Here is an 18,919-nt window from a genome sequence, read left to right as displayed (position 1 = left end):
TAATGGTATTATAGGAAATATTAAATATTTGTCTCGCTGCATATACAGCTTCTTTTAAAATTATGTGTGCCTAGACACTAAGGCGGAACTAAACCCATCAATTTACCAGTTTCCCAAAACAGTTACATTCAAGTCATGCTGTGAATGATAACTGTAACAGTTGCTTATTCTCTCAGCCGAACTGTCAAGCCATCAAATGGTTGTTCCATAAGTCATCACACATGCAGCACCATGGGAACTACACATCAAACAGACGATAATATGGCAGCTTTCTTGGCTGTAAAGGACAGGAGAGTTTGTCCACTTTAATATGAACTTTATTTTTTTAGAGGCAAACTATATTAATAAATAGTATTTTTTTGTACTATGACTATAGTGACACCACTATTTCCTTGCTTTATTCATACAAGATGAAACACTGCTTTATTTCTCTAGTCACAGAACCACAAACAAAATTTGGATTTTCTTACTAGTCCGAATAAATTATTTCACTCTTACTTAGCATTTTTAATGTCAATTGTAAAATGTAAAGGCTTTTGCACTAGTTATAGGTGTTACAGTGCATCCAGAACTTGCGTCTTATTTTTCCACCTTCTAAAATCATATAATATATTATAGCAGTATTACATGGTATCACTAGTATGTGTTGAGTAATTTCACTTTGACTTTTTTTCCGTCCTGGGCAGCGCTTGACAAAACATTAAAATGTTCAAAAGTTTGTGGACAGTGACCATAACATCTGTAAGAGCTGTTTGAACAGAATATTCCAAAAACACAGGCATTATGTTGCATCACCCTCCCTCCCCACACAGCCTTCACATTTCAGGGAAGGCTCTCTACAATATTTTGGAGTGTGTCTGTGGGAATTAGTATCCATTCAGACAAAAGAGCACTTGGTGTATAGTGAGGTTGAGGCCAGGTCTATGGAGCTGGCTTTATGTAAAGGGGCACAGGCACAGAAAATAGCCTTCTATAAACTGGTGCCACAATGTTGGAAGTTCACAATAGTCTTTGTATGCTGTGGCATTACCCTTCACTGGAAACACCTCAAATCAATAATTTGAACGGGTGGATACATACATTTGGCCATATAGTGTATCCAGATGTAATCCAGTGAACAACTTGACGCTCACACTAGATTTACTAGATTAAGAAGTTTTAACATTGTTACTAGAATTCCTCATTTCTATTCTACATGAATAGATGTGTCTAATGCAGTGGCTCACAGTGTAAAATGCACTTAAACAGTGCATGTGGATGCTGAAAACTAGTCTGGCTTCACAAAAAGGGTAGTTTACAGTTTTTAAAAAAAATAAATGTAAATGAGAAATAAAATGAGGGGTTTGTTAAACTAACAGATGAGCTTTATAGTACTAATAAATGTAGTCTCACCACTGAAAGTGATTCATTTAAAGAAGTATGGGCAAAACTCTTCTGGCCATGCTTCTCCTGTGGTTCACAGGAGTACACTTAGTTTTGCACTCCTGTGACCCAGATTCAGCCATCAATGGGCTAAAGTCTGCTGTCAGCTGACATTACAGAATCGGTCCAGGCTCTACAGGGAACCTGACTATATCATCGGGATCTTCCCAGATGCCGGACCGGCAGCTGGCTCAGCCTCTCTGTGCTGTGCTGGGAGCCTCAGCCACCTGTTCAAGCCCCCTTCATAGTCTGCCGCTCCAGTGAGGGCGAGAACATAGCGATCATCTGTGTTTGATCGCTCACTTTTCAGTGTAGAGCCAGCAGGGGACAACTGCAGCTTAGATCGATGCTGCAGCCATGTAGGCGAGTATGTACTGTATGTTTAATTTTTAGGATTCCGCACTTCTCTTCTCCCTGCTTGCAATTACCTAAGTGAGGACAGGGTTATGCAGCACTCTCCTACAGGAAAATTGTTTTTAACCATTGGCATTTCATGCTGTCACACAAACTTTAAAACTACTAAAAATAAATCTGAGCTTGGCTTCAACCCACCCTTTTGTTTATAAAGGACACTACCGTGTAAAATACACATGCACCACTTCTCTGCTTTAGCTGAATCACAGGGTACAGAGAAAAGTGTCCAATTGTTCTCAGTAAGATTGGCCTGTGGTCACCCTTACATACTGTATTAGCAAATAAATTAGAGATATGAGACAACAAAACAAAAGTAATTTTTCTATAAATACCTTTAAGGATCTTCTTTCTAGAGGGACAATTTATGTATTTAATAAGGCAGCCTTGTCTTCAACATCTGATATATATTCACTTTTGCAGCTCTACAAGGAAAGCACAAATCTATATGCAAGCAAACATTTACTCTGAGTAGCAAATCTGATGGGGAAAAGGGCTTCGGATGAAGCAATGCTGTTATTACAGTTATTACTTCTCACCCAATTACACTTTAGTAAACTGAGGCATGGTGAGATAAAATAGCTTGCCCTGGGTCACTGGTAAAAATTGAGTCTATATTATATTCCCAAGAAGGAAGAGATTTGTTTCATAGCATATTGTAAGCACAGATCTGGCATTCCCTTCAGCTAGGACCTGTGCTTGTATAATAGGACACAGCACCACAAAACTGCTCAGTATTCTAGAGTAGAGAGCAGTATGAGCCTCCAGTGTGAGGTCTGCCAGTACATCTCAACCCACGCAACGCACAGGAATGACTGTAAACTGAATAGTTAATGCACTAAAGTAGAAAACAAGAGCTGATCACCTGCTGCACTAATCCAATGTTGTCAAATACACAAACCACTCTATAGGAAAATAAGTGAATGATACCAAATGTAGACAGGATATTTAATGTTACCAGTATGGATAAATTATACAGTAGTATACTGACAAAGCACACTTTCTACAACAAATACATAAAACAAGAAATGAGTGCACAAGCTATTCAACCCGAAGGTGGTATAAACACCTATTTTGCTTCTCATTTCTCTAGTTTAAAAAAACCCTTAGAGATAAAAACAAATGTCTGAAACTGCCCAGACACATTAAAGTCCAAGATGTACGTTTAGGTTCAGTAGCCAGGCAGCTGATACTCCAAACATCTCCCCCCGGCTCATCTGCCTGCCCTCTCTGCCAGTTTACAGTGTACAGAGCCGGCTGTACTGTGCAAGGGAGAGGTAAGCTGCAGGTTGTCTGTTTAACTCCCCTCTTCCTGTTAGCAGAGCACCACAAGAGGACTGTGTGTGTGGACTTTTTCCACCCTCTCTTCTAGCAACAGCAATGGACCAATCGGCAGTGAGGAAGAGAGAACTAAATGTTGTGGAAAAGGTTTTCTCCTCAGTCGATGCTACTTGGGTAGAGTGTGACAGGAGAGTGATGTGACAGGACTGTGTTGTGGAGCTCCATTTAAGAGAGAAATAGCCCAAGTCAACGTAAGCCCACCGTCATGTGAGGGACAACCAGAGGCTACAGAGTGTGACCAGATTTAGTGAGGGACAAAGCTGCCTACCAGTGCTACCATGGGCAACCCAGAGTGAGTGGATACCCAATCGGAGGGACCACTGTTGCTGTGTCACTGGGTCTGGTGAGAGGGCCTTGTAGCTGCTAGTTGTTACCACCGTTAGAAACTGAACCATTAGAACTACCTACCAGCTACCCCAAAGCCCTAAGGCGTGGTTCAAACCAATGCATTTTCTAGTGCTTTCCTATGGGCTGTCCTATGGGACATGTTCACATCTATGCCTTTTTAAGCAGCTGAGTTTTTGGAAAGGGTCAGGGACTTTATTGTAGCAAAAACATGCTTTTTGAGTTTAAAAGAGTTCAATGGAGATGCTACTGAAATGCATGTCATTGTGTTTTTTCCATGTTTTGATTCTGCCCAGCAACAAAAACATTTTACCTTTAACAAAAAAAAAAAAAAAAAAATTCAAGAACAGATGAGAAACAAAGTAATTGACAAGTATCAGTCTGTAAAGGGTTACAAAGCCATTTCTAAGGCTTTGGGACTTCAGCGAACCATGGTAGGCCTCAGGTGGACGACCTGAGGGCCTGAATGCTAAGACCTAGGATCAGCTAAGAACTGACTGAGGGGCCATCTACTGACGGTCTGGTATCACAGAGGAAGGCAACCAGCTGTCCTTGGGCCTTGGGAGTACAGACACATCTGAAAGGATCTTAGAGACTTTGTTCTACTAAAACCCCTCTGGTGCTAGGGAGTCAGCTGGGGGTCTATTTAAACTGGATGCAAACAGGTATCCCGAAGAGCATGGTCCATCTAAACTCCAACTAAAAAAGGGGCTCTGCTCTAGCTTACTACTGCTACTACTTTAAAGCTAAAGTCTAATGTTTGCTTCAAGCATGGATTTTAACATAGCTAGCACTGAAAAATACCCAAGTACTCAAGTGTACTTAGTTCTTGTTTTTGGAGTATCCCACTTAATTCCATCAACCCTATCCAAGTTCTCCAGTAATAAAAACCACAAAAACTCCACCCCTAGACTAATCATTGAGAAACATGTGAATGAGCCTGTGTGTTTGGCTGTGGGGCGAAGATAGCGGGAAGCCTGGACAGAATTCCTGCAGCTCTTATGGGAGAACTACGCTAGTGCACTAGTGTAGTGTTATCATTTATACTGCATTTAACATTTACGAATATTGTTTATTGCTGATTTACTAACTTACCCTCCTGATTTGAGTTAGGGGTATAAAATCAGATTCTACCAAAACTGTAGCTACTGACTTTTATAAAACAGACACTCACCTGTCCTACAATCCAGCGATGTGCTCACCCCAGCCATTCTTTCCAACATTTTTTTTTGTCCTAGGTGCCGGCATCTTAACTGTGGGCACCCGGCTGTGACAGTTTGTGGCTTCACAGCTCGGTGCCGACTGCGCATGCACATATGTCCCGGGAGGCGGGAAATTGGGAGCGCATACCCGTCAAAATCGAATACCTACTCCCCAAAAGCACCCATTTCTTTACCAGGAACGAGTGAAGTGGAACTTCCTCTTTGGGTGGAGCGCTGCTTTAAAAGTGTTTACCACTAAATGGGTTTGTGTATTTACTTGTAGTAAACCATAGTCAGATTAATAGTATTTTACACTTGTGTATTTATCTGTGCTTGCAGTGATTTCTAGTCAACCAGGTGTCAGAGGGGCTGAGGTTGTTCTTGGCGTTGAGGCACAGAACAGAGAACCCAAAGTTACCAAGCGGCTTCTTTGGAGATGGTGCTACAGTACATAAATAAAAATATTGTCCAGCCAAAAACGATTGTAATGTGTGTGATGGCCAGTTTTACAGTCTTTTGTGAACTAAAGAACAATTTCCAACTTACCCAGTCAACTGTTCCACAGTCTACACACATTAAGATTTCTGCAATTATTTATCAACATAACACAAAAAGACAGATTGCTAGCTTAAAAGTGAAAATAAAAAATTGCTGGGCAGTAGTTTATAGGCAGAAGATATAGGCAAAGTACGCTGTGCATAACTGCATATCATGGCAACATGCCACCCATCCCAAAATCTGTAAAGTTCTTCCTTAAAGTGATCCTGTTGCCACAGAACACAGTAGCGATGGAGGGAGAACAGAAGCACCCAGTGGTAGACACCCTAACACAACAAGTGTCAAATGGCAGCAGTGCCCAGAGATCTTCAAAAGAGTAAAGTTTAAACACCACCAGCTTAAAAAAAAAAACAAAACAAAAAAAAAAAAACACGAAAAAAAATCCAAACGTTTCTTCTGTTACTATTCTTCGACAGTAGCAGTGTCAGTCTGGTGGGAGGGGAGTGTTAGATGAACTAGCAGATTTAGATACACAAACAAATTGAAGCCAAACTACAGCTCACACTTTATAAAGTTAAAGTAAACAGTATTTTCTATAGGGATAAAGGTTTTAAATACAGTAAATAAAAGCTTATATGGTTTCTCTCATCTATGTAACTGATGCATTCTTCTGGAAAGCTTGTTCTTTTGAAAAGCAAAAAAAAAAAAAAAAAATAAGAGACTTACTGGCTTGATCACCCACCAGATGAAAATAGAAAAAAGAAAGCCCAAAAAAGGAAATGAATGCAACCATCGCATCTAAGAAATAAGCTGCAATATAATTGTTTTCTTTGGGGTTTATTACCACTTTAGGTGGATAACATGAATGGTACAATGGCATCTGAAAGTTGGTAGGATTTATTAGGCAGCAAGTACACATGATGTTCCAGAAGCAGATTGTTTGTTGTGTATGGGACTGAGTTACTGCAGGCCATTTAGGGTGCCTATGCTGACCTGTGTCCACAGCCAAAAGCTCCCACAATGGGTATATGAGCACCAGAACAGGACCAAGGAGCAATCAAAGAAGGTGACTGGGTCTGATGAATGTGTGCGTTGCGCTCCTTTTTTTCTTTTTTTGCTGTTATGACTTGACTTCCTGTTAGGATGATGGCTACTTTCAATCTCGATGGTCCCACTATGGGGAAAAGTAGCCAGCCTCTCTTGCATGCTCCCAAAGTGGACTGTATAGTGTGGACAGAACAGTGCACATTCAAAATAAATGGAAGTGGGGGGGGGGGGGGGTCGGGAGTTTACAGAGTTACAGAGGATGTTATGACAAGACAGAAAAACATAGTGAGAAACAATTTAAAGAAAAATACAGGGCCATTAAGTACTGGATGTTCATTAATTATATTTGGAGAATAAGGATAACATTTGGTGTCACTTTAAAAATTATAAACATGCACCGTTACAATCGAACCTTAAAGAAAAAAAATGTTTCCAGTGTCAAACCATAAGGCTAGCTATAGACATGAGATGGCACTTAAAAGAACCAACCACAACAGAGCACAACTTGTTCAGCCGAGTGTTCATATTTATATTGCCTCTCCCATGGTTGTTTCAAAAGGTGTCACTCTTTAAGGTGCACATTAAATTTACTAAAATTCAAAATAGATAAAATAAGGTAATGTGGGTCCTTGCATGCAGGAGACATCAGATGGATTGGGCCATTTTGGCAAACCATGAGTCCACAGAACAACAAAGGCCAATGTGCTTAATTAATGAAATCCCTATTCCTTTACATCATTTAAAAAGGCCTTAATAGGATTACTTGTGTTCAAGCACCTTTTTTTTATTATGCTTTGCACTATTTCTATTTTCTTTTTTTCCCCCAAGTAATTACTAAACTTACTTAGACAAAAACTGAATATATACCCTTAATCAACACAGCTCTGCTCTATAGATATCCTTTTTTCATCACAAACAAATCTTTAAATCCTTGTTATCTTTAAGAAGCTTACGTCTGCAGGAACCCCGCTGTTCTCAAGCTTTGTTTGCTATAAAGTAAAGAAAATAGGAAGAAAAAAAAATGCAGAATGCTTTGCCAAGAAAGAGATTAGTGACCCATGATGTGAAATTCTCAGAAATAAAAAAATACTATTTACTTTTTCTAATCAACTTACTATATAAATGAAAGAAACCATGTGAGAAAAAAAAGAAAAAATATGGGGCCGATCATTGCTGACTTATTTTTAAAAGGTGCAGGCTCATCTTGTTCCTTTGTATCTAATAAGTCACTGACCATGCGCAAGTCTGAAAGGTCTGAATTCTACTTATTCCAAGTTGGTGAATCCCAAGGTATTGAAGCCAAGATCAGGTTAACTGCCAACAGCAGCTCCCATATTTGTATCCTTACATTCACTTAAAGAATAACAATTACTTACATACTGAAAGCAGCTCCTAACACTGGGTTCTATGTTACTTCCACCAAAGGAAGCCACTTCACCCAGCTGCCGAGGTATCTGGATGGCATCGTGGAGGAGGAGTCCCAGTCTCCGCTGGTCACAAAATCCAGTAGAGCTTGCCACTTGCTTAAACAGGTCTGAAAAACAAAATTTGTTAAACCCAAATGACTGATTGAATGTGATATAGCTATTTTTGCACAGCCAGTTTAATGTAAATATAGGTACGTTTTTCTGTAAGCTAGATCATTTGGATCTAGTTTTCCAAGTTCCAAAGTTTGAAGCAACATGTATTTTAAAAAACAAAATGGACTATGTAAAAGAACCAATCAATTACAAGGATTAAGCCTCCTCCCTCTAGCTGCCCCTTCCTATATGATATAAGGAACCTTTTTTGGATTTATTACTAATGTCTGTCTTATGCAGAAATAGTTGTTGGATAAATAGAAGTTGGCAGTTCTTAGTCCAAGCTAAGCAAAAGTGAGGCAGAGGAATACTATGCAATTCTACACAGACTGGTCACTGACTGAGTCTAGTATACTTTGAAAATCCTTTATCACATAGTAAAGTTGCCCATGTCTTGGAAAAAATACTTCAGGTCCTGTAAATTCTTTGGTTTTCTAGTATGAAATACATGTGTGAGCTCTCCCTAAAGTAGATGAGCAGTGATGAGCCGAATCTCCCTAGGTTCCATTTAATCAGGGTTCAGCAAACTTCAAAGAAATTTAGACCTATTAAAAATCAATGGGTGCCGAATCAAATTAAAAATGACCATTTTCTGCTGGGCTAATAGGCAAGGAGGTTTCCACATAATAGCAGAGGGGGGGGGGGGGGGTCTGCACTGTCCTTTGGAACATACTGTATACCAATGCAAGAAAATGCACCCAGAAGCTGTCATTTTAGCTCTGACATTTAAGGGAAAAAAGACTGCTAGAAAATGACAGGTCTCTCCTTGCTGCTTTTTATTTTAAAGAAAAAGGGCACACAGACCCCAAAGGAATCCTATAATACATGGTAGACCTCTAAGGGTTTGTTATGTATTGTGGCGAAACTTTGGAAGGGTTTGCATGGTGTTTTTTTGCTGTATGACAAGAGCATAATTCCCACAATTCTTGCCAGGTGGTTGTGGGGGTCTGCAGACAGGAGGCGTATCTGGAAGTCCTCTTTAATAAAGGGGAGGCCCAGATACTGAACCTCCCACCATCCCCCTACATGAATGAGTATGGGGAACTTACCTCTATTCATTCACAAAATTAAAAAATTTAAAAACGTCACTTAGAAACAGACACCCAAAAGTTTGACTAGTTCTTTATTTAAAAAAATAAAAATGCTAAAAAACTCCTTTGTTGTAAATCCATCAATCATAATACCCAGCACAGCTGACTAACAAAATAACAAAAAAACAAAACAAAACCTCAACAAGCTGCAGAACACAAAACTGAATAACAGCTCCCTAAGCTGTCATGGCCTATATAAAAAGGAAGAGGGCGGGGATAGTGATGACATTATGGCCCAAAACTTTCCATGGACAAGAATTCCCAGCGATGTAATTGAATAGGCTGGGTGACATCAGTAGTTGGTAATGATGCAGCGTGTGCATGCTGCTGCTTCCTCAGCAATTATTAATAAAGTCCGCAGTTGTCATGTTCATCCACACCAAACGCTCTATACATTTGGAAGAAAGTCTGATCAGCCAGAGTTTGTTCCAAACTTGTGTTTGGACAAAATTAGGTTATAGTCAGAATATGGCCACTCAAAACCTTCACTTTTTTCCTGCTGCAGCCATTAAAAGGACAACTCTGTTTTATGTTTTGGATCATTGTCATTTGAAAAGTTAAGTGTGCCCCATGCACAGCTTCTGGGTAGAGTGCAAACCGTTTCTCCAATATTACAACACCTGGCAAAAAGTATGGAACCAACACTCTTGGAAAATGTTCATTCAATTGTTTGTGTAGGGGAAAAAAAAACAATGACAGACATGCCTCAAAACTAGTTTCATTTAACATCCCAACCTTCTGGCTTTAAGAAACATTTATAATAAAAAAAAAAAAAAGTCAATTGCGCCAGTTTTTAGAGATCAAGCAGAGGAAAAAAATATGGAAACACTGATTTCTGAGGAAAATATTATGGAATCACCATGTACTTTGCAGTTCTAAAACAAACATCTGCATCAGATTATATCTGCTAATAAGTCTGCAGTTAAAGAGTGCTTGCACACCTTGGTGAGCTGTTGCACCAAGCTGATTGACATGAATCATGGCTCCAACACGAAAGATGTCAGTTGAAACAAAGGAGAGGATTATAAAACATCTTCAAGGTAAATCATCACGGAATGTTGCAAAAGATGTTGGTTGTTCCCAGTCAGCGGTGTCTAAAATCTGGCCCAAGTACAAATCAAATGGGAAGGTTGGAAAAGGTAAGCATACTGGTAGAAAATGCAGAATAAAACAAATGAGGAACAAATGGGCAGAAACTGGAGTCAATGTCTGTGACTGAACTGTAAGACATGGCCTTAAGGAAATGGGATTTGCATACAGAAAAGCCAAACGAAAACCATCATTAACACCTAAACAGAAAAAAAACAAGGTTACAGTGGGCTAAAGAAAAGCAATCATGGATGACTGGATGAAAGTGATATTCAGTGATGAATCAAGAATCTGCATTGGGCATGGTGATGATCCCGGAAATTTTGTTTTGTGCTGTTCCAATGAAATGTAGAAAGACAACTGCCTGAAGAAAATATGCAAATTTCCACAATCATTGATGAAATGGGGTTACATGTCAGGTAATGGTACAGGAGAGAAGATGGTCATTAAACGCACAAGTTTGTATTGAGATTTTGGACACTTTTCTTATTCCATCAATTGAAAGGATGTTTGGTGATGATGACATAATTTTTCAGGATAATGCATCTTGCCATTATGCTAAAGTCATGAAAATTTTCCTTCAAGAAAAACATATAATGTCAATGGCATGGCCTGCAAATAGTCCTCAATCCAATTGAAAATCTATGGTGGAAATTAAAGAAAATGTTCCATGTAGGCTCTAACATACAAAGCTGATCTGGCAACTGCAATAAGAGAAAGTTGGAGCCGGACTGATGAAGAATACTGTTCGTCGATAGTTAAATCCATGCCTCAGAGAATTCAAGCTGTTATAAAAGCCAGAGGTGGTACAACAAAGTACTAGTGGTGCACTGTACTGTTTTTTTTTTTTCATGAGTCCATAATATTTTCCTCAGAATTGAGTGATTCCATATTTGTTTCCGGTAATAAGAAGGCATGTCTGTGATTAGTTTTTTTTTGTACCAAATGAAATAACTGAAGGAACATTTTCCAAGAGTGGCGATTCTATACTTTTTGCCAGGTGTTATAGTATGCTGCAATGATCTTATATATTTTTACCAATCTCTGTGCCCCTGTAGCTCCCCCCCTCAAAAAAAAAAAAAAAAAAAAAAAGCAGTGATTATATATATATATATATATATATATATATATATATATATATCAGATTTAGCATGTCATAGTTTGGAAAAAAAATAGCTTGGCTTTATAGTTCTAACATGTTCTAAAATGTGAGCAGCATAGAGAAAATGAGTTTTAGAATGCAGAGATGGCCATTAAAATCCCCAGAGTACTTAAAAAGAATTGTATGAGTAACAAAATGTAAATTCCTAGTTGTAGATTTTTCTTCTAAACGATAACATAGTGCTGGGAATCAGTCACCATCTCCCAGCAGTCCCATGTTAGAAAACTATTCAGTTCAGGTATCAGATTGAACATTCTCACCGATGACCAGCTTTCCAAATCACTGTTGGTAGACCATACCTCCCTATTAGCTGTTGGTCCAATCTAATCAACAGACCCAGCACAGCAAATACAGTCATGGCCAAAAATATTGGCATCCCTTCATTTGTCAGATAATGCTCCACGTCATCCAGAAAATTGTTTCAAACACAAATGTGTAGGCACTCATGTTTATTTCGTATGTCTGTATAGGTACGATACAAAAAAAGTGGAGAAACAAAAAGCCAAATATGCACCCAAAACTCCAAAAATGGACTGGACAAAATTATTGGCACCTTCTCAAAATTGTAAGAAATAATAGAATTCCATGCTTGTGATGCTCCTGTAATTTGTAACTAAACTCACCTCTATCAATTAACACGTGCTGATAATATAGAAATCACACCAGCAATCACTTACACCCCCCCATCACATGCAACTTGCAAATCGCATGCCAAGTCGCACCCTATTGTCCGCAAGTACAGAGGTCATATCGGTGCAGTTCTGACTTGGTCGGAGCCGCACCGATTTCTAAAGTAGTACATGTACTACTTTTGGTGCGATTTGCATAGACATCTGTGTCAGATGTCTTGCAAATCGCACTTGAAATCAGCATCTCACCCGACTTTGAAATCGTGCAACTTCACTGTAAGTCACATGATTTCAAAGTCAGGCTTGATGTGACCGGGGTGTCAAAATGGTGAAAAATTGACTCAACCTTTCTGTTGTGTGTCTGTGTGCCACAAGGAGCATGAAAACAAAGAGCAGCACAGAATTGTCTGAGGATTTGAGAACACAAATTGTGGAAAAGCATGAACAATCTCAAGGTTACAAGTCCATCTCCAGAGATGGTAATGTTCCTGTGTCCACTGTGAACAACATTGTCCAGATGTTTACAGCCCATGGCACTGTAGCCAATCTCCCTGGACATGGATGAAAGATTGAAACAAAGGATTGTTTGAATGGTGGCTAAAGAACCTCGATCAACTTCCAGATAAATGCAAGCGGACATTCAGGCACAGGGTACAACTGTGTGAGCTTGAACAATACGTCGCCATCTGAATGAAAAGGGACACTATGGTAGGAGACCCCACTGCTGACACAAGCCTAAAAAAACCAGATTGGAATTTGCCAAAACCTACTTGAAGAAGCCAAAATCATTGTGCTGAGGACAGACTAAACAGCCCTTTGGTAAAGTGCATCATTCTACTTTTTTCAGATAAGTAATGAGGCCTTTAAAGAAAAGAATACAGTCCCTGCAGTCAAACATTGTGGAGGTTCACTGATGTTTTGAGGTTGCTTTGCTGCTTCAGGCACTGGATGTCTTGCCCATGTACATGGCATTATGAAATCTGAAGATTACCAAAGAATTCTGGGGTGCAATGTAGGGTCCAATGTCAGAAAGTTGGGTCTCCGTCACAGGCCATGGGTCTTACAGCAGGACAATGACCCAAAGCACACGCCAAAGAAATGGCTTAAGACAAAGCGCTGGAGAGTACTAAACTAGCCAGCAATGAGTCCAGCTCTCAATCCCATAGAGCACCTGTGGAGAGATCTCAAAACAGCAGTTGGGAAAAGAAACCCTTCCAACCTGAGAGGCCTGGAGAAGTTGGCAAAAGAAAAGTGGTCCAAAATTCCAGTAGAGAGGTGTAAGAAACTCATTGATGATTACAGGAAGTGATTGATTTTATTTTTTTTCCCAAGGAGTATGCTACCAAATATTAAATTGAGGGTGCCAATAATTTTGTCCAGTCCATTTTTGGAGTTTTGGATGAAATGGGCAGATCTGGCTTTTTTTTTCTCCACCTACAAACAAACAAAATAAATAAACAAGAGAATGCTTAAACATTTGTCATTGCAACAATTAGTAAGAAGACAAGTTTTCTGACACTTATTACCAGCCCAAAGCATACTGCCTTTGGTCTCTTACTTTATCTACGTAGCTTACTGGATATTACAATATTGGCCTGCTGCTGCACCACCAACCAAATACGTAGGCTGACTAGTTAGCCAACTTAAAGAATATGTTCACCTTTGGAAGCACGTTACATGTTCCACCAGTCTTTAGGTGGAACATGTAACATGTTCCCAATGCTGCAGCTGCCTCCCGATGCTCCCCGCTCCCTCTAAAAGAAGTAAGGGGAGAAATTCCCTGTACTGTCAGATTTGAAAACAGTCATTCACAGAGTTCCATGAATGAATGCACTACAAGTCCGACAGACTTAGCGGCTGTCGGCTTGCAGTTTTCAATAAACTACCACAGCGCTCCACAGCGGTGGTAGTTGATTGAATCTTCCTGTTAGTATATCTGCTTGCTCATACATCCCATACGGGAAAGCAGATATACTGAGAAATCTGCAGGAGACCTGCATGGCACCAGTGATCTGCTGATCACTGATGCAATGCTTTACAGGCTCCTGCTGCCAAAAATAATACATGCAAATTTATTTACCTGCAACTTATACTTTAACCACTAGCCTACAGGGCACTTATACCCCCTTCCTGCCCAGGCCAATTTCCAGCGCTGTTGCACTTTGAATGACAATTGCGCGGTCATGCAACACTGTACCCATATGAAAATTTTATCATTTTTTTGAGACAGTTTATTTTGGCGGTATTTAATCACCTCTGGGTTTTTTATTTTTTCTTAAACCAAAAACCACAAAAAAATTAGAAAAATAAAAGTTTTTTCTTAGTTTTTGTTATAAAATTTTGTAAATAAGTGATTTCTCTCCTTCACTGATGTGCGCTAATGAGGCTGCAGTGATGGGCACTGATAGGTGGCACTGATGGGCATTGACAGGCATCACTGATGGGCACTGAAAGGCAGCATTCATATTTGGCACTGACTGGCACTGTTAGGTGGCACTGACTGGCACTGTTAGGTGGCACTGATGGGTGACACTGAAAGGCAGCTCAGATGGGCACTGATATGTGGCATTGATGTGCACTGGTAGGCATTGAAATGTGGCACTGGCAGGTGGCAAGGATGAGCACTGACAGCTGACACTGACAGGTGGCACTGCGGGGGCTACACAGATCATCAGGGCACACTGATCATCAGTGCCCTGATGATCAGTGTACATGTCCCCTCCGAGGAATGCCAATTACCGGCTCTCCTCACGAGCTGTCAGCGTGACAGCTCGTGAGGAGAGAAATGCTGATGACCGGCACTTCCCTATTTACATGCGATCAGCTGTAATTGGACACAGCTGATCACAAGACCGAGCCAACATCTTCGGCTCTTTCCGTTGATCGGTGATCCGCTGTGTCCAAGGAACACAGTGCACCGCCAATCACCACGTTGCGCGCGCCTGGAGCCGCGTATGAGCGGTTAGAATGGGAGGACGTCATATGACGTCCTCCCAGAACAAGAGAACCGCCTTGCGTGGTGAGCACGCTCTGGGTAGTTCACGGATGGTTCCTGTCATTGTGTAAATGCCTGACCATACAAAGTACGAGCAAACAGCTTACACTGACAGTCTGCAGGAGCCTCTTGCAGATGCAATGTTTTGCAGGCTCCTAGCAAAAAAAAAATGCAAAGCTTTTTACCTGCAACAAAAGATATGCATTTATTAGGGATGCACCAAAATTTCGGCCACCGAAACATATCCGCCGAAAATAGCAATGCCGATAGCAAAAAATTAATCTGTGAACTGCAGATGTAAGGGGGAGGGGGGCAGAGAAAGGCAGAAGAGGAGCAGTGTATACAGTGACTGTATGTCTGTGCGGGTTTTTAAATGTAATTACCAGCTGTTTCTTTTAGCTCAGGGAAAGAAAAAGCTCATTTTCTGACCTATAGTGAAGGAAAAAAAAAAAAAAAAAAGAAGTTTCTTATTTCCCTCCTCCCCCCCAAGCCAAAAGAAGCAGTTTCCTTTAGCTCCAGGGAAAGTGACAGCTCATTATCTGAGCTATAGTGAAGAAAAAAAAAAAAAAAAAAAGCCGGAAATTGCATTTAAAAACTGGCACAGACATAGTGACAGTCTGTGAGGAAGTCTCTCTGTATACACTGCTCCCTCACTGTATTTACTGCTCCTCTCCTGCTCCCTCCTTGCACACACTGCCCCCCCCTACCCCCTACAAAGAGGACCTGTCACTCATATGCGATCACATAGGGGACTATTGGTCCCCTATGTGGTAGAAATAAAATCATGAGTTAAAAAAAAATAAATTAAAATATACATGAAAGTAGAAAAAAATACAAAAAAAATTGGAGCCTCCCCATCCCCACATACGCAGACATTTTGGTTTCGGTTCGGTTTTTGGCCATATGCATTCTGAATTTTTGGTATCGGGTTTGGCACCAGAATTTTTGTTTGGTGCACCACTAGCATTTATTTTTTTTAAAGGTGAACTTATCCTTTAAAGTGATACTAAAGGTGTAGGTTACAAAAAAAACAAAACAAAACAAAAACAAAAGCAAAAACACAAAAATGTCATTCTTATCTGCTTTGTGCAGTGGTTTTGCACAGAGCAGCCCTGATCCTCCTCTTTCCAGGTCCTGCGCCAATGCTCCTGGCTCCTCCCCCATGCTTAATGCACCCAGAGCAAGCTGCTTGTTCTGGGGGCAATCATGCGTGCTCACTCCCGAGCCACCTCTATGGCACTGAGTGTGGCTCGGCCCCCGTCCCCTCCTCACTTGCTGTGACTGACAGCAGTGGGAGGAGCCAATGGCTCCTGCTGCTGTGTATCAGCCAATGAGATGGGAGAGTGGCTGCTCTTGTGCAAATCGCTGGATCGAAAGTGGACTCAGGTAAGTGTTGGGGGGGGCTGCACACTGAAGTCTTCCAGTGGGGGGGGGGGGAAATTCAGCTTTAATAATAATGACTTGCTTACAAATCCAAACAGGAAGCCTGTTATATTAGAGTTATGGAGTGCTTCATGACTTTTGGAAGCCCATAGATCTATAAAAGGTAAATTAAAATAACGTTAAAAGCCCAAATCCAGAGAAAAAAACATTTTGAGTAGGAAAGGGTTAGAGGGTCTGCCAGGTTTTCATTGCTGTCTCTGTTCCAGTTGGGGAGATTTGCCCTATCTTTCTATCAAAAGAGGAACCAATGGGAAACCTTCCCTAACAGGAACACACACAAAAACACATTTTAGTAGCTTGGGGAAGGGATAGAAAAACCACACTTGTAACAGGGGGACCTGCCCTCTGAAAATGCATTACCCTGACAGCCATCATACACCTTGAAGGAGGTGGGTGGATACATGCACTGGCTGGGATCTGTTGGCTGTCTATAAACAGCCCCAGGGTTCAGTGTATGTAGGCATGGATGTGTGCCATTTTTATAGTCCAGTCTGCCAGCATAATGGTGGTGGAGGAGAAACGAATAAACCACCTTCTCGTGGTACCACTGGCTCTAGCAGCAGTTGCACTTTTTAAGGCACAGTGGCTGTGGACAAAGAACCCCATCCTGTTGACACTTGTGTGTTCATACAGTTATGGTTTTTATATTTAATAAAGGTGTACTGTACAAAACAGGGCACACACAACAATGTTTTTATTGAGATCTGCATTCCACCACCCCTCAAATTCTTGTACAGGTGTCATAGGGGCAGCAAGTAGGGTATATCCTAATCAACCAATAGGGACACAAACAAAAAATAAATTATTTTTCACCACTATTTAAAAAAAAAAAAAAAAAAAAAAAAGACTGCAGTTAGGCAGTTTAGGGCCTATTCATACATGACTGTATTGTGGTGGTAAAACACATTACATATGTTGACATAATGGGGTAACATGGACTGTAAATGGCTTCACAATGCACCTTGTAGGAATGCATTGTGCTGCCAAAGTGCTGCACACACTTTGGTATGGTTTTTGGTAGGTTGTGGTGTGATAGGAACCTCGTTTAAATGAAGGGCTGTCCTAACGCAACACACATTTACCACACCTTAGAAGACCAAGCTCATGTGAAAGGGCCCTAAAGGACCAGATGTTCCTTTCAGTCAAGTTGTACTAATATTAAACTTGAGGACAGCATGTATTTTTCTTCCTGCATAGCTTATAGAAACCATTTCAAGTGCAGGAACATAACAGATTAAACAAAGTTTAGCAATGGAAATCACTGCTTTCTTTCCTTGTTTCCCTTGCAAAAACTTGCTCAGTTTCCCAGTTTAATTTGTACAGCACTGTTTGGGAGTGATGAAAACAATATAATGCACACAAAGTAATGTTAATGACCATCAATTCTTTAAGTGGTGAGGCAAGTCATGGACTGCTTAGACCTTTTAGAAGTATGAAATTACATGTTCTATGCGAATTCCTAGTTATTCATACAAATTGCTTTGGGAAATCCATGAAACAAAAAGGCTTTGTCTAATGTGTTTACATGCAATAGAGCAGAAGACTGGGTAGTAACAGCAAATTCCTAATGTGATCCAATAGCATATAAATCAGTGTTTGTAGTGGTTGGTTTGTATTTACTTCTCATAGAATGGTTCCTAGGGTGCCACTAACATAATAGAAGAGATTCAATTACTTGTGAGAATCCAACAAGGGTGCAGAAAAAACACATCTTTACACACATATCGGTTTCATGATCTATCATAAAAAATAATATTGTAAATTATCGAAATAAAATTTTTTATTCCGTCTGGCATTACACAGTTTAGAGGAGACTGAGCTGCTTTGTTCATCTTGCTCCTGTATGAAAGGCACAGCCTCAAAATCCAGACACGACTGGTACCCATTACCTCCCCAATAAACTGAATATTGTAACACTGGCCTTGTTTAATTATGTAGCAAGAATAGAAATTCAGCACATTTACCATTGCAGATGAAATTCCCATTATAACCAGGCTCTCTGCTGGTGATCTCCTTATTATCTTGTCTGCCTGTCCCCTACAGAGATGAATGTCCCCTTTTTTTTTCAACACCCCATGATCTAAATGAATTGATTAAAAACCCATGAATTAATCGACTGATTTGATAAATGTGTGCACAAGGCAGGTGTTAGGGATATTAGCATCTCTGGTTTCTTCCCAAAAATTCAAATAATCTAGAGCCATTACGTTTGACCAAGTTATCTATTTTTAAATATATTATTATTATATTTCCTTGAACTATATAGCACAAGCAAAGCAGACACTAAACTTCTTTTTTGTTAAAAAGGGCAAAATGTTCCAGGTTATTTTTAAGGCCAAATGCAAGATCTGATCAGCTGGGAATGAGTAGGTGCCCCCCCCCCCGTTTTAAATGACAACAATGTTTAATAAATAAGTATTTAATGTTTTCCCACTAAGCAGAATTTCCAATAAAATTTCAATGCAATTCACAAGCATGACACAGACAAATTACTGTGCTTCTCTACACTGCCATTTTATCACCCACTGGAGGCTGTTTCCAGCTCCCTCCATTAACACCATGTTGTTTTGGTGTTTTTCTATCCCCAGGCCTCAGCATGTTTTCAGGTGCAGCACTTTTGATTTACTGATTTGTTTACAACTTAAAATTTGTCTGAGCACAAAC

General features: G+C 40.2%; 1 protein-coding gene across 1 annotated transcript in view; it reads right to left on the bottom strand.

The window, feature by feature from the left end:
• The window catches only part of DMD (dystrophin), a 2,676,943-nt gene that overhangs the window by 119,201 nt on the left and 2,538,823 nt on the right, over positions 1-18,919 (bottom strand). The window contains exon 66 of the mRNA XM_089653005.1: positions 7,643-7,800. Coding sequence (XP_089509131.1) covers positions 7,643-7,800 — 158 coding nt within the window. The remainder of the gene's footprint in view (positions 1-7,642; positions 7,801-18,919) is intronic.

Source organism: Staurois parvus, unplaced genomic scaffold (assembly GCF_062004578.1).
Source record: "Staurois parvus isolate SC_StPar_1 unplaced genomic scaffold, SC_StPar_1.0 ptg000696l, whole genome shotgun sequence".
Classification (NCBI taxonomy): Eukaryota; Metazoa; Chordata; class Amphibia; order Anura; family Ranidae; genus Staurois; species Staurois parvus.
This window is presented reverse-complemented; position numbering and strand designations above follow the sequence as displayed.